A 13,161-nucleotide genomic window follows, 5' to 3' on the forward strand; every position below is an offset into this window, starting at 1 on the left:
ACACTCACCCACACACACACCCCTCCCCCTCCCCCCTGCACCGTTTCCGCTCCCGCTACGGTTCGGCCTTGCAGGAACCCAGCGAGTGAGGGGGTCCTCGTCTCTGTCGGCTGTGCATGAAACCCGCCCTCTCGTCCGTTTGACGACCACGACCCCGGACCACTCACACCCAGCCTTGTGCTTTTTTGCATCCTGCGCGTCGGCTCCCGTCGACTCGACGCACCCTCGACGCATTCTGGGGGCAAACCGATTCAACGCAGGGCGCATCGGTGGTGTGGTGGCACCTCGCAACCCACTCAGCCTTTGCCTTGTCAATCTCCCTCTTCTTCCTGCTGCTGCTGCTGCTGCTGCTGCGCGCTGATCTTGGGATTCCGGGCTTGACCATTGGTCCCCCAGTCGCACAACAGCCTGCCGGACACGGCGGCGGCGCATCTGAGTTGTAAGCCCTTTTTCGCATCCAGGACCGCGAGAAGCGCATCCCAACCGGGCAGGGTGGCAGTTCGTTCTCGAACAATAGGTCTTGGTTGTTGTTGCCCACGCCCCCGCCCACCATCACAATCAAGATCACCACAGCCGAGCTTCGGTGGTTGTCACTAGCCCCTCAACCCCCCCCCCCCCCCTCCCCCTCACCATCCTCAACGGACGCTTGCGCATAGACCCTTCTCCTTCTGTATTGCGACCCTGCGGATCCTCAGCCTCGGATTTCCTGTTCACCGCAGTTCCGAAATCACCACCTCCCACCCGGCCGACGACGTCCTTTCCTTCGCCCCTTTGCGCACGGCTGGCCCGCGGCTGCCAGACACCCGCAGCACCACATGTGTCTGACAAGGCCCGGATGGTCCGTCGTCGCTCTGCTTGACAACCGATATGGCCACCGCCGATATCCTGAGCCCGCTGCGGGCATGGCCTAGCCACGCCGGCTTCGGCTTCTCGCCAGCAGCGTGCTCGGCGAGGCGAATAGGGCGAGAGGAGCCCTGCGCGCAGCGGTGGGATGCCATCGCCGTGGAAACGAGGCTCTCTCTCATCGCGCACGTCTGGGTAGAGCTTCGATCGAATCGCAATGTAAGAACCAGAAGCTCCATGCGGGCGTCGCACGCCCGGACAACCACCCGTGCTCGGCGCATGCTTCGGGAACATCCCGGTCGGCGTGCTGACCTGTCGCAAACCTCAAGGCGCATGGCTAACCAATGGGTCGCATCCATTCCACAGACACCACGCGATCGCTCCGCGAAACCGCTGGCAGTTCCTAACGTGCTGCCAGCCTGGACGCGTCTCGTGGCGCGCGACGACGACGACGAGGACTCAGGCCCTTCGCCATCCACCCTCGACGACCCAACGCACAGCGGCGCATGCGCACAGAGGCACCAGACACCAACAGACGCCCTCCATCAGGCCAGATCCGATGCCCAAAGGAGACACCGGAGACGTGACCTCCTCCGTGACCCAACCGCAGACCTCGAGGTGGATTTTGCGAGCGAGGAAGGCTTCCGCCAGTTCGCCAAAAAGAAGAAGAGCAAGACCCCGGCCAGGGCTCCCAGCAACAACAGCAACAGCAACAGCAACAGCAACAACAACAACAACAACGCCGACGACAGCTCCAAAAAGGACGAGGACGAGGCCGGCGATGCTGGTGCGGATGGTAGCGGGAATGCCGGCGGCGGTGATGCGGGCGGCGGCGGAGGCGACGACAGGGACGACAAGAAGGAGGCGAAAAAGGAGGAGCCCAAGAACGAGGAAGATGCGGACGCGTTGGACGCCTGGGGACTCTCCACCTCCTCCGAGAAGAAAAAGAAGAAGAAGAGCAAGGGAGCCGCCGCCCCCGAAGAACCCCCTCCGGCCGAGGAGAAACCGCCGGAGCAAGAACCCGGCGATTTTCTCGACATCAAGCTGGAGGACCCCTCACCTCCCAAACCGCAGTCCATCAACACGTCCGAATCCAAAGGCATATCCTTTGGCTGGGGATCCAGCTGGGCAGCCACCAGCCTCGGCTTCTTTGGCTCCAAGAATAACGACAAATCCAAGAGCCCCGTCGAGGAGAACCCCTGGGCCAAGACAAAGCCCAAGCTACCCGGCTTCGGCTTCTCCTTTGGCTCCCTCGGCGACAGCCAGTCGCCGCGTCAGTCGCTCGACAGCCAACGGCCCGACCCGCCGCCCCCGGCGCCAGACCCGCCGCCAGCAGTCCCCGATCCGCCCGCCCCGGCCGAAGACAACCTTGGCGGCTTCGCGGTGGCCACCAAGAAGAGCAAGAAGAAGAAGGACCTGCTGGCCGCCGAGGAGCAGAAGGTCGAAGAGCAGCAGCAAGCCCCCAAGACCAGCGACGACCCCTGGGACTTCTGGGGTGCCAAGAAGAAGAAGAAGCCGGCAGCGGAGGAGCAAAAGCCCATCGAGCTCGAACCGGTAGCTGAGCCCGTCCCCGAGCAAGCACCCGACCCCCCTCCCGCCGAACCCGAACCAGAGGCCGATCTTTTGGGCGGCCTGAGCGCCACGGTCAAGAAAAGCAAGAAGAAGAAGGCCAAAGAGGAGCTCATCGAAGAGCCTCCCAAAGCACCGGAACCAGCCCCCGATCCGCCCAAGAAGGAAGAGGACGATATCTGGGCTAGCCTCACAAAGAGGGACAAGAAGAAGAAAGGTAAGAGTGCCGCCCCCGAACCTGACCCACCCAAGGCGCCCGAGCCAGAACCAGAACCGGAGCCCCCAAAGGAGCCTGAGCCCGCCCCCGAGCCGGAAAAGAAGGACGACATCTGGGATTTCGCCACCACAACCAAGAAGGAAAAGAAGAAGAAGAAGGGCAAGAACGCCGCCCCGGAGCCAGAGCCCGAGCCGCCAAAGGAACCAGAGCCCGCGCCCGCGCCTGAGCCGGCACCTGAGCCGGAGCCGGAGCCGGCCAAGGAGGAGCCGCCGGAGGATGACTTCTGGTCTCGCCTGGCGGTCGGCAAGAAGGATAAGAAGAAGAAGAGCAAGAATGCTGCTCCCGAAGCCGGGCCGGAACCTCCCAGGGAACCCGAGCCCGCCCCCGAGCCTTCCAAAGAGCCCGAGCCGGAACCCGCTGCGGAGCCGGAGCCCGAGAAGAACGAGGACGACGGATTCTGGGGCTTCGCGACCAAGAAGAATAAGAAGAAGAGCAACAAGGGCAAAGAAGAGCCCGCTCCCGAGCCTCCCAAGGAGCCCGAACCCGAACCCGAACCAGAACCCGAACCCGCTGCGGAGCCGGAGCCCGAGAAGAACGAGGACGACGGATTCTGGGGCTTCGCGACCAAGAAGGACAAGAAGAAGAGCAAGAAGGGCAAAGAGGAACCTGCTCCTGAGCCTCCCAAGGAGCCCGAACCAGCGCCACCAGCAGAACCCGAAGCCCCTCCCGAGCCTCCCAAGGAGGAAGAGGACGATCCGTGGGGATTCGCCCTGTCCAAGAAGGACAAGAAGAAGAAAAAGAAGGGCAAGGATGCCGAGCCAGAGCCTCCTCCAGCCCCTGAACCACCCGCACCGGAGCCCCCCAAGGAAGAGCCCGCCGAGAGCAGCAGCAGCAAGGACAAGAAGAAGAAAAAGAAGAAGGGCGCGACAGAGGAGGCGCCACCGGAGCCGGAGCCCGCTGAGGAAGGAAACGACCTCATCGATCTGGACAAGCCGGCCGAGCAATTCTTCAGTTCCTGGGAGACGGGGGCGGATGAGGGAAACGCCGAAGAAGGTACCTGATTCACCCCTGACATGTTTGGCTGCGCTGGGACACCCCTCGCGAGACTGACACCACACGCCCTCGCAGACGAAGAAACGCGCTTGGTCCGCGAGGCCGAAGAGCTGGCCCGGCAAGAAGAGGAGCGCATCCGCAAGGAAGAAGAGGAAGCCGCCCGCGCCGCCGAGGAAGCCGAAAACGCCAAGGAGGAGAAGGAGCTCGCGCTGCTGAAGCAGAAAAAGATCACCAAGAAGAAGAAGTTCTCCAGGGCCGACCAGGAGCGGATGGACCAGCTCACCGCCAGCATCCGGAGGCGTGCCGACATCAAAGCGGCGCGCGAGGAGGAGGAGGCAGAGCGAGAGCGGCTGCGGATAGAAGAGGAGGAGGCCGCCGCCGCTGCCGCCGCTGCCGCCGCCGCCGCCGCGAAGGAAGCGGAGGAGCGAGAAGCCGAAGAGAGGGCTAGGAGGGAGGCCGAGGAGGCCGCCGAGCGAGAACGGCTGGAGGCTGAAGAGCAGGCTCGCCGCGAGGCCGAGGAAGCTGCCGAGAGGGAGCGGCTCGAGGCGGAAGCGGAGGCCGCCGCCGCTGCTGAGCAGGCAAGAATCGAAGAGGAAGAAGCAGCCGAGAGGGAGCGCCAGGAGGCCGAAGAGGCGGCCGAAAGGGCGCGGAAGGAAGCCGAAGAGGCCGAAGCTTCGGCGAGGAAGTCGAAGAAGCTGAGTAAAAAGGAAAAAGAGAGGGAGAGGGAGAGGGAGAAGGAGAAGGAGAGGGAAAGGGAAAAGAAGGAGAGGGAGAAAGAAAAGGAAAGGGAGAAAGAAAAGGAAAGGGAGAAGAGGGAGAAAGAAAAGAAAGAAAAGGAAAAGAAGGAGAAGGAAAAGAAGAAGGAGAAGGAAAAGAAGAAGGAGAAGGAAAAGGAAAAGGAGAAGGAGAAGGATAAGAAGGATAAGAAGGACAAAAAGGGGAAGTCAAAGAAAGAGGAACCGCCGCCCGAGGAAGAGCCAAGCGACGAGGAGGACGAGTTCAAGGACATCGACCTCACCCCCGAGCAAGTCGAGGAGCTGCTCGCCGAAGAGCAAAAATCCCGTGAACCGCCTGCCCAAGAGTCCGAGCCCGAGCCCGAGCCCGAGCCCGAGCCCGAACCTCAGCCGGTCGAAGAAAAGCCGAGATCGTTCATCGAGGCAGCAGCCCAAGCAACCGTCTTCAGCTTCTGGGGCGTCAGCAAAAAGCCCAAGAAGGCCGATCCCGAGCCAGTACCGGAGGAGGATGCCCCCCCTCCCCAGGCAGACACCGCGCGGGATGTTTCCCCTACTCAGTCATCCCGGAGTCTGGATTCTGGCTCGGGCGACGCAGCAGCAGCCGAACAAGCCCACGACTCCGAGTCAGCCAAACCCAAGAAGGTCATGGGCAGCAGGATCCTCAACGCCTTGCGCGCCTTCCAAACCGGCGGCGACGAGCCCCACGACAACGAGGACAAGAGTGACGACGACGACGACAACTACGAAGACACCATCGAGCGATTCCATACCCCTCCTCCTCCAGCGCCGCCGCCGCCGCCGCCTGCGCCGGAACCCGTCGCCGCGGAGGTGATAGAAGCAGCGCCGCCACCGCCCGAGGAAAAGAAGAAGAAGGGCAAAAAGAGCAAGAAAGACAAAAACAGGAGCCCTTGGGATTGGGCGGTGGCCGTCGAAGAGGCGACGCCCCCGCCCCCGCCTCCTCCTCCTCCGCCTGTGCCGGCGGAGTCTGAGCCCGAACCCGAGCCCGAACCCGAGCCCGAACCCGAGCCCGAACCCGAGGCTGAGCCGGAACCGGAGGCTGAACCCGAGCCCGAGCCCGAGCCTGAGGCTGAGTCCGGACCGGCACCGCCCGGTGGCTTCCCTGTGGACGAGGAAGAGCGCCACATCGACGACGCGGCCTCCAAGGATGATAGAGAGGACGAGATCGTCCAGATCGTCGACCTGGCGCCGCCCAAAAAGAGCAAGAGATCCAGGCGGGCTGCGGAGCGCGCTGCGGAGCGCGCCGCCGAGCGCGCTGCCGAAAGGGCCTCGGCGGAGCTGGTTGCCGAGAGCGCAGAGGAGCCTCCCGAGGTGATCGACGTCGATTCGCCTCCGCCAGAAGAGCCGGCTCCCCCGCCGCCGCCGTCAGTTCCGGACGCGCCACCCGCCGTTCCTCTGGAGGAGGAGGATATGGTCCCCCAAGCCGCTGCCGCCGGGCGCTCGCCGAAGAGGGAGCGGGCCAGGGTAATGAGGGATGGCTCGGGGAGCTGGGGGGCGTGGTCTGCCGCGCCGGTCAAGGATCCAAGGAAGCTGTCCTCGTCGAGAGTTAGGGCAGAAAAGGAGCCCACCAGCTCGCGGAGGAGGGAGAAAGCCTCGTCGACCTCGGTGGATAGGACGGAGAGGATGACGGCCGAAAGGCTGGTCGAGAAGCCGTCATCGAGAGGATCCGGGTCCGATGACAGGCCTAAGGTCAGAGACAGAGAGAGGGAGAGGGAGAGGGACAGGGACAGGGACCTTTCGGCTCGTCATCCCAGCGTATTTGCCAGCGTACCGCCCATCGCTCGCTCGGCCTCTACGCGCGATAGGCGCCAGAGCTCGAGCAAGCCGAGCTCACGCAGGCCCCAATCTGTTGATATGAGCGGTGGGCTGATGAGCCCGCCTCCCGAGGATATGGCATCCAAGGCGGCAAAGGTGCTTGGCGTTGGGGCTGGGCTGGCGGGTGCAGGGATCGGGCTCTCAAGGTCGGCAAGCAAACGCAGCCGGAGAGGTAAGTGTCGTTCGAGCAATCCTTGCGGTGTTATGTTTTTTGTTCTAACATTGGAGCAGCAGATGACGACGATCTCGTCATGGCCGGCGCCGCCGATGGTTACCCGCCGAGTCCCGACAAGACCGGGCGTCGGAGGTCGAGGGTAAGTAGTCGTCGAGCTCGCCCAACCCCCCATCGTTTTCCAATTTGCCAACACCTTCCTAACCGTACGATAGCAATACCCGCACGACGAGAACATCGTCATGGTCGACCCCGTCGACGCCGGCCCCGTGCGCCCTCCGCCCCTTAAACGCTCCAGCTCAAGCACCAAGAAGGGCCTCTCTTCCCTCTTCGGTGGCGTCTTCGGCAGCAAGGGCGAGAAAGCAGCCGAACCCCCGCGTCCCGACCGCGACCGAGAGCCGCGCTTCGAATACCGCCGCTCTCGCACCACCCAGTATGCCACGACCGATGAGGAAGGGATGGGCCGTCGGGGCCTTGACGAGACCGAAGCCGAGCGCGAAGCGCGTCGGGCCGCCCGCCGCGCCCGGAAGGCCGAGAGAGAGGCCGCTGAGCGCGGCGCGGCCGTGCACGCTGCCGAAGAAGCGCGCCGTGCCAAGGAGGAAGAGCGCCGGGAGCGGAGGAGGAGGCTGGAAGAAGAGGAGGAGCTTCGCAGGCTGGAGGAGAAGGAGGCGCGCCGCGCCGAGCGTCGTGCCCAGCGTGCGCGGGAGGAGGCGGAGCGGCTTGCTGCGGAGCAGAGGGAGGCCGAGCGGGCCGAGCGCAGAAGAAGGCGGGATGCCGAGATGGACGCGGCCGAGGTCGAAGCCGACGCACGTCGCGCGGCCAGGCATCATGAGCGACGCCGGACCTACCTCCCCGAGGAGATGGTGCGCGAGGCCGAGGAGGCAGAACGCCGCCGCCGTCACAAGGAGAGGGAGCGCGAAAGGGAAGTCCGCCCTCATCATCACCGCGACTATCGCGACAGAGACCACCACCGCGACCGCGATCGCGAGGAGCGCCACTCCCGCCGTCGCCTCCCCGACCCCTTCCCCGAAAACGATCACGTCTACCCCTCGCGCGCCTCGCGCGAGAACACAGGCTCCTGGCCGCACTCGGGCACGTCCTCGTGGGTAAAGGAACACTACGGCGCGCCTCCCCCGCCCGAGGAGGACCATCCCATCATCGACGCTCACGCCCCTGCTCCTGCTCCTTCTCCTCCTCCTCCGCCGCCGCCGCCGCCACCGGTCGAACCCGTCGTAGATGGGCCCCTCTTTGATGATGAAGAAGCCCGCCGTGAGGAACGCCGGGCGAGGAGACATGCAAAGTACGCGGCTGCGCAGGGGATGACGGTGGAGGAGTATAACGAGGAGAGGAGGCGGAGGAAGAGGAGGGAGGAAAGGGAACGGGAGAGGGAAAGGGAACAACGGGAAAGAGAGAGGGAGCGGGACAAGTACTACGCCCGTGAGAGGGAGAAGGATTATTACAGGGATTCAAGGCGTCCGGGAGGGTCGGATGGGAGCGACCGAAAGGACAGTCGAAGGAACTCGGGGTTCATGGAGAACGTCACGCCGAGGAGCAGCTGGTGGAAGAGGATAACGGGAGGTGGGTGATGGATGATCTTGGGAACGATGGTAATGAGATGATGGGATGAACGATGATATCACAAAGATCCGCTGGGGTATCTCTTTGTCTTTCTAGGGTTTCTGGTATGTTTTCCGACAGCGAGGTTGGCGCTCTTTTTTGCATGTCTGGACGGCGGTTTTTGGAGCATCATTAGTTGGTTTTGGGTATTCGCACCTCAGCAGTCACTACTGAGAAGGGTTTTTTTTTTTTTTGGCATCCAATGAAACATGACAGATACAAACACCACTTTGCATGCTTCTGGTGTTCGTTTGTTTGTTGCCTTGCGTGCTTGATTCAGAGAAAACCCTTGGCGTTTCCCCTGAGATGAAACTCGATGTTGTCCACGGCCACCGATGGAAGTGGCTCAGGTGTGTGTGTCCAGTGCAGCAATAAGACACCAACTATTCTCTCGATATTGAATGAGGGTCCTCTTCCCGAACAGCTGCTTATATGTAATCATCATCATACACAGTAGGTCTATAAATATCATGTCGCACATTACATACATTACATCGTCTCTATGCTGCTAAACCCCCCAAAAAAGAGAGAATCATTTCAACTCCGCGCTCATTTTTTTTTTCATGCTCAGCTACTGCTGTCCGCGTCTTTTCCTTTCAGCTTCCGTATCCTCCTCTCCTCCCGCCACTTGGGCCCCTTCACCGTCAACACCCACAGCGCCGGCGAGAAAACCACCAGCACCAGCCCCCAAAAGGTAAACGTCCACCCCCTTCCCATGGCCGCGAGCATCGACTCGATGAAGGCCGTGCCCGCAGCGCCAAAGAGACACCGTACCAGGTTGTTCGCCGCCACCGCCGTCGCCGGCGAGTCCGGATACAGGTCCACGACCAGCGTGTTGAGGATGGAAAACGACCCGGTGACGCAGAGCCCAATCACAAACACCAGCACCAGCGGCCCGGCCAGGCTCTTCTCGGCCTGCAGCACCCAGCCGTAGCAAATCACGGCGGCAACCCCGACGCTCAGCATGGGGTACACGGGCAGGATCCGCGCCTTCTCGATGGGGAAGTTCCTGAGATCGTCCCCGCGCTTGTAGTCGATGGTAAACCCGATCCTCTTGGCCGTGCGGCGGTAGTTGGCATCCAGGATATACCCCTGCGCGATGGCCGCGACGCAGCAGCCGATGCCGTAGGGCAGGTAGCACAGGCCGATCTGGAGGTCGGTCAGGTGGTAGATGTCGGCGAGCTGGGTCGACAGCGTGGCGGCGATGAGGATGAAGACGAGGTAGATCATGGTGTTGTAGAAGAGGAGGAGGGCGACGTCCTTTTCGAAGACGACCCTGAGGGCGTCGAGGGGGTTGGGGATGCGCCACCGGCTGCGGGGGGCCGCGTCGTCCTGGTGGTCGGGATCGGGATCGGGATCCGGGTGGTTTGCGCTGCTGCTGCTGCCGCCGCCGCCGCGGCAGGACATGAGGTCGAGGAGCGTCTTGTTGCAGCCGCGCGGCGGGACCGAGCCGTTCCCCACGACGGCCCGGCACGTCTCGGGCACGGCCAGGGCGTAGGGGATCAGCCATGCGGCGGCGTAGATGAGGCAGAACCAAAAGATGGCCGGCCAGCCCAGGTACTCGGCGAGGATGCCGCCGAGGACGGGGCTCAGGGCCGGGCCGATGTTGATGCCCGCCCCGACGAAGCCCATGTACTTGCCGCGCTCGGCGCTGACGGCAACGTCGGCCACCACGGCGAAGCCCAGCGACAGGGTCCCGCTGCTGCCGGCGCTCTGGAGCATGCGGAGCACGAGCAGGGCGGCGTAGTGCTTCTGGAGGGCGAGGCCGAGGTTCGCAAAGACGTAGATGGTGAAGGACAGGATGAAGGCCGGGCGCCTGCCTGCCGTGTCGCCAAAGCTTCCGATGATGGTGGGGGAGATGGCTTGGCAGATCATGTAGGTGGTCAGGGTCAGGTTGATGAGGTTGACCGAGACGCCGAGGTCCTGGGCGATGGGGTTCAGCGCCGGGAAGTAGATGTTGGCCGTCATGGGGGAGACGAAGCTGGCGCAGGCGGCCATGAAGATGATCCAGACCTTGGTTCGCTTGGAGAAGACGCTGTACGCGGGCCCCGACGAGACCGGCTGGAGGTTCCCGAGCTCGGGGTTGGCGGCGGCAGCGGCGGCGTCATCGGGGGCGTTTTTGGTGGCGGACTCGACAGGCAGAGTCTCTGTGGCTCCCTCATCGGGAGGAGCGCTGCCGTCGAGGCCGCCGCCAGAGACATGTTGCCCCTGAGTTTCTGGCGGGAGAGCCAGCTCCGTGTGGCCCATAATACTTAGATCCGGTGGTAGCCTTGGAGAGCTACCTCTGAGAAAGAAAACGGCGTCGGCGTTGGTGGGGTATAGAGAGACCAGGCCGGACTTAAGGAGTTCGTATGCATGCGTATGTCCGTGCCCCCCTGGAGCGCTGGGACGAGAGCATTGGGGTTTTCCTCGATCAGAAAACCGGGAAGTTGGATGCGCAACACAGCAACCGGGAAGAGATGACGTGGGAATCGAGGAGCCGGCAGGAAGGAAAAGCAGCCCGTCTACATCACTACGCGCTGAAACTCTTTGTAGAGCCTATCATCGCCGGAGCCCTTGACGATGGGAGCCCGGGGAGGCCGGCTTGAAGCGGCGCCATGCGGTATCGGCGCCGCGGTCCTGGGAAACCCAGGCGGGCCCATCCAACGGCCGGGCCCGATTCCCGAGCCAGGATGTCCTGACCGCATCTTGGAAACGAAAGCGGGATGGCGCCGCTGGGGCTAGTCCGCAGCCTACAGAAGTACACTAGGCCAACGTTGGGAGGGCTGGCTAGGAGAGGTCAAGGTACGTAGTGTCTTGGTGCATGTAGTCTTTGGGGGACTTCTCGGGCTGGACGAGGCGGAAGATATTCCCATAGCACTCATCATGGCCTGCACACGTCCGTTGCTAGTGTACATAGATCTCCATTCCGAGAAAGGCGCGGTCAAGGAGGTTTGTGCCCCCTTCTCCGGGTACCGCCGGAAACGTGGTGGCGTCGTTGCTTACAAGTGCACTTTTTTCTTTTTTTTTTCTTCGACAGGCGCAAGCTTGAAGTCTCGGCACGTCATCAGACCCACAGTGACAGGCACTGAGCCTGGCACGGTGCATCGCGAGTCCGAGGCCGAGCCCGCACGGAGCGGGCCCACGGTTCGCCCCAAGCCGAAGGTCCACCGGCCGGCCTCAGCCACGAATTGCCAAGCCGCAACGTGTGGCTTCCATTGCATGCCATCATCTCGAACCAGACACGTTCACCAAGCCGGAGACTGAGTCGAACCAACAACAAAACAGTACATGATGCCACAATGGCAAACCTCACAACGGAGTTCAACACGCTGCTGAAAGGCCGTGAGGCCAAGCCCACAAACACAAAGCCCTTTGCGGTGGAGACAGCCGACGAGTTCCTCAAGGAGGCGTACCGGATAGTAGGCGGCTCGTCCATCCTGAACCCCCCAACCCCGGGCTGACGTCTCTGTCCCAGAACTCCGACATCGCGCGCCTGCACAACGACCTCCGAAACCTACGGCAAGCCTACCTGTCAACCGCCGCCCCCCGGAAAACCCACCTGCGGACAGCCGCCTCCTCCCAGCATGTCGCCCTCACGGACCGAGACCGCGAGCAGATCGACGCCCACGCCAAGATGACGCTGCGCGACCTCAACGCCCGGATCCGCGCCCTCGAGGACGCCGAGCAGCTGCGCCAGAACACGGAGGCGGCGCTGCTCCGCAGCCGTCTGTCGCGGGGGCTGGGCCTCCTCGGGTCTTGGGCGGCCAGCGACGGGGCGCGGGGCGAGCAAGCCACCCTCGAAGCCGCGGCGCGGCAGCTCGGAGCGCACAGGGAGAGCGTGGTGTGGTACCTGAGGACAAGGCTGCAGGAGGCGACGAGGACGCAGCAGCACATGATGGAGACGAGGTTGACGAGGGAGATGGAGAAGAACAGGAGCGTGCTGGCGAAAGCCAGGGGTCCGATGGCTGCTGTCCATGGGCACGAGATGGCGAATGGCGGGACTGGGAAACCGCGGAGCGCCGCTGCGATCCCGAGCGGCGGCGCCGGTTTGCCGGCAGCAACAGCGGCAGCGGAGGAGGAGGAGGAGGAGCAGCGCAGGAAATCGGCCGCCGTGGACAACCTGACGGACGACCAGCGACAAATGTTTGAGAAGGGAAACCAGGACATGCTCAAACACCTTGAGAGCACCCTGGATAAAGTCCGGTATGTATCACCCCCGGCCCAACCCGGCTGGTTTGGCCAGCCTCGCCCTTGACCGTCGCCGTCTCCTCTAACACCCACGCGCAGGACGGCAGAGCGTTCGCTCCTGGAAATCGCCGAGCTGCAAAACATGCTGGTCAGCAACCTCGCCACGCAGTCGGCGCACATTGACCAACTGGTGGCCGACTCGTTCGAGACAACCGAGGGAATCGGCAAGGGAAACAAGGAGCTCAAGAAGAGCACATCGAAAGCGAGCCCGGCGCGGTTGACGTTCTTTGCCGCCGCAGGGTTGTGTACCGTGTTGGTTCTGTGGGACCTGATCATCTAGTTGATCCGAGTAGAAAGCAAAAAATTCCAACGAAGTGATACCCGTCGCCGTCATCGTTGTCATCATCATCATCATTATCGTCGTCATCATCCAAGTTCAGGACCCAACAGGACGGGACGGGACCTACTTGAAAAAAAGGCGCCCCGTTCGTTACCGTCTGTTACGATCCGTACATTTCGGGCACAGTGAGCACTGGAGCACAGTGCCTCCTTGGACACGGTGCGGGTTTGGGTATGGTGCGGCTCGTCATGGTACGGTACCGCTGTATGGTACGGTACCAAGGGTCAGGTACCATCTGGTGTCGAGGGGCAGCGGGCCCAGGCAATCTCGGGTCCCTTTCGCACAGTGCAGCCCGAGAGCGCGAGTGCGACCCAGGCCGGGGTTCCTTAACAGAACCCGGCGCTCCGCCTCGCCTTTACAGAATTGGGAAGCGTGCTTACAGCGAAGCGTCCGGCGCGAAGCTCCTAGTGGGTTCCGCGGCATCCGTGCTGTCTCCCTGAGCAGGAACACGGGCAGACAGGAATGAAACATCACGCTTCGACTCTCTCTAGGCTCGGGGTTTCTTGCACCGATTTTCCCCCGCTTCGTCTCAACATACCCATCTGGAAAAGGA

The 13,161-nt window shown here is 62.8% G+C and overlaps 3 protein-coding genes across 3 annotated transcripts; 2 read left to right on the forward strand and 1 right to left on the reverse strand.

Moving 5' to 3' along the window:
* Positions 1-867: 867 nt before the first annotated feature.
* VTJ83DRAFT_5123 (uncharacterized protein) lies at positions 868-8,007 on the forward strand (the record flags this gene model as incomplete). The annotated part of the gene is made up of 5 exons (XM_071011689.1): positions 868-1,062; positions 1,210-3,682; positions 3,758-6,421; positions 6,481-6,563; positions 6,637-8,007. The coding sequence occupies 5 exons, from the start codon at positions 868-870 to the stop codon at positions 8,005-8,007; spliced, it is 6,786 nt and encodes a 2,261-aa protein (XP_070866573.1).
* A 598-nt stretch (positions 8,008-8,605) lies between these two features.
* VTJ83DRAFT_5124 (uncharacterized protein) lies at positions 8,606-10,285 on the reverse strand (the record flags this gene model as incomplete). Its single annotated transcript, XM_071011690.1, has 1 exon — positions 8,606-10,285. One exon carries the CDS (start codon positions 10,283-10,285, stop codon positions 8,606-8,608), a length of 1,680 nt encoding a protein of 559 aa, XP_070866574.1.
* A 1,034-nt stretch (positions 10,286-11,319) lies between these two features.
* On the forward strand, positions 11,320-12,548 carry VTJ83DRAFT_5125 (uncharacterized protein; the record flags this gene model as incomplete). Its single annotated transcript, XM_071011691.1, has 3 exons — positions 11,320-11,439; positions 11,496-12,223; positions 12,308-12,548. 3 exons carry the CDS (start codon positions 11,320-11,322, stop codon positions 12,546-12,548), a joined length of 1,089 nt encoding a protein of 362 aa, XP_070866575.1.
* Between the last annotated feature and the right edge of the window lie 613 nt (positions 12,549-13,161).

Source organism: Remersonia thermophila, chromosome 4 (genome assembly GCF_042764415.1).
Source record: "Remersonia thermophila strain ATCC 22073 chromosome 4, whole genome shotgun sequence".
NCBI classification, from domain to species: Eukaryota; Fungi; Ascomycota; class Sordariomycetes; order Sordariales; family Chaetomiaceae; genus Remersonia; species Remersonia thermophila.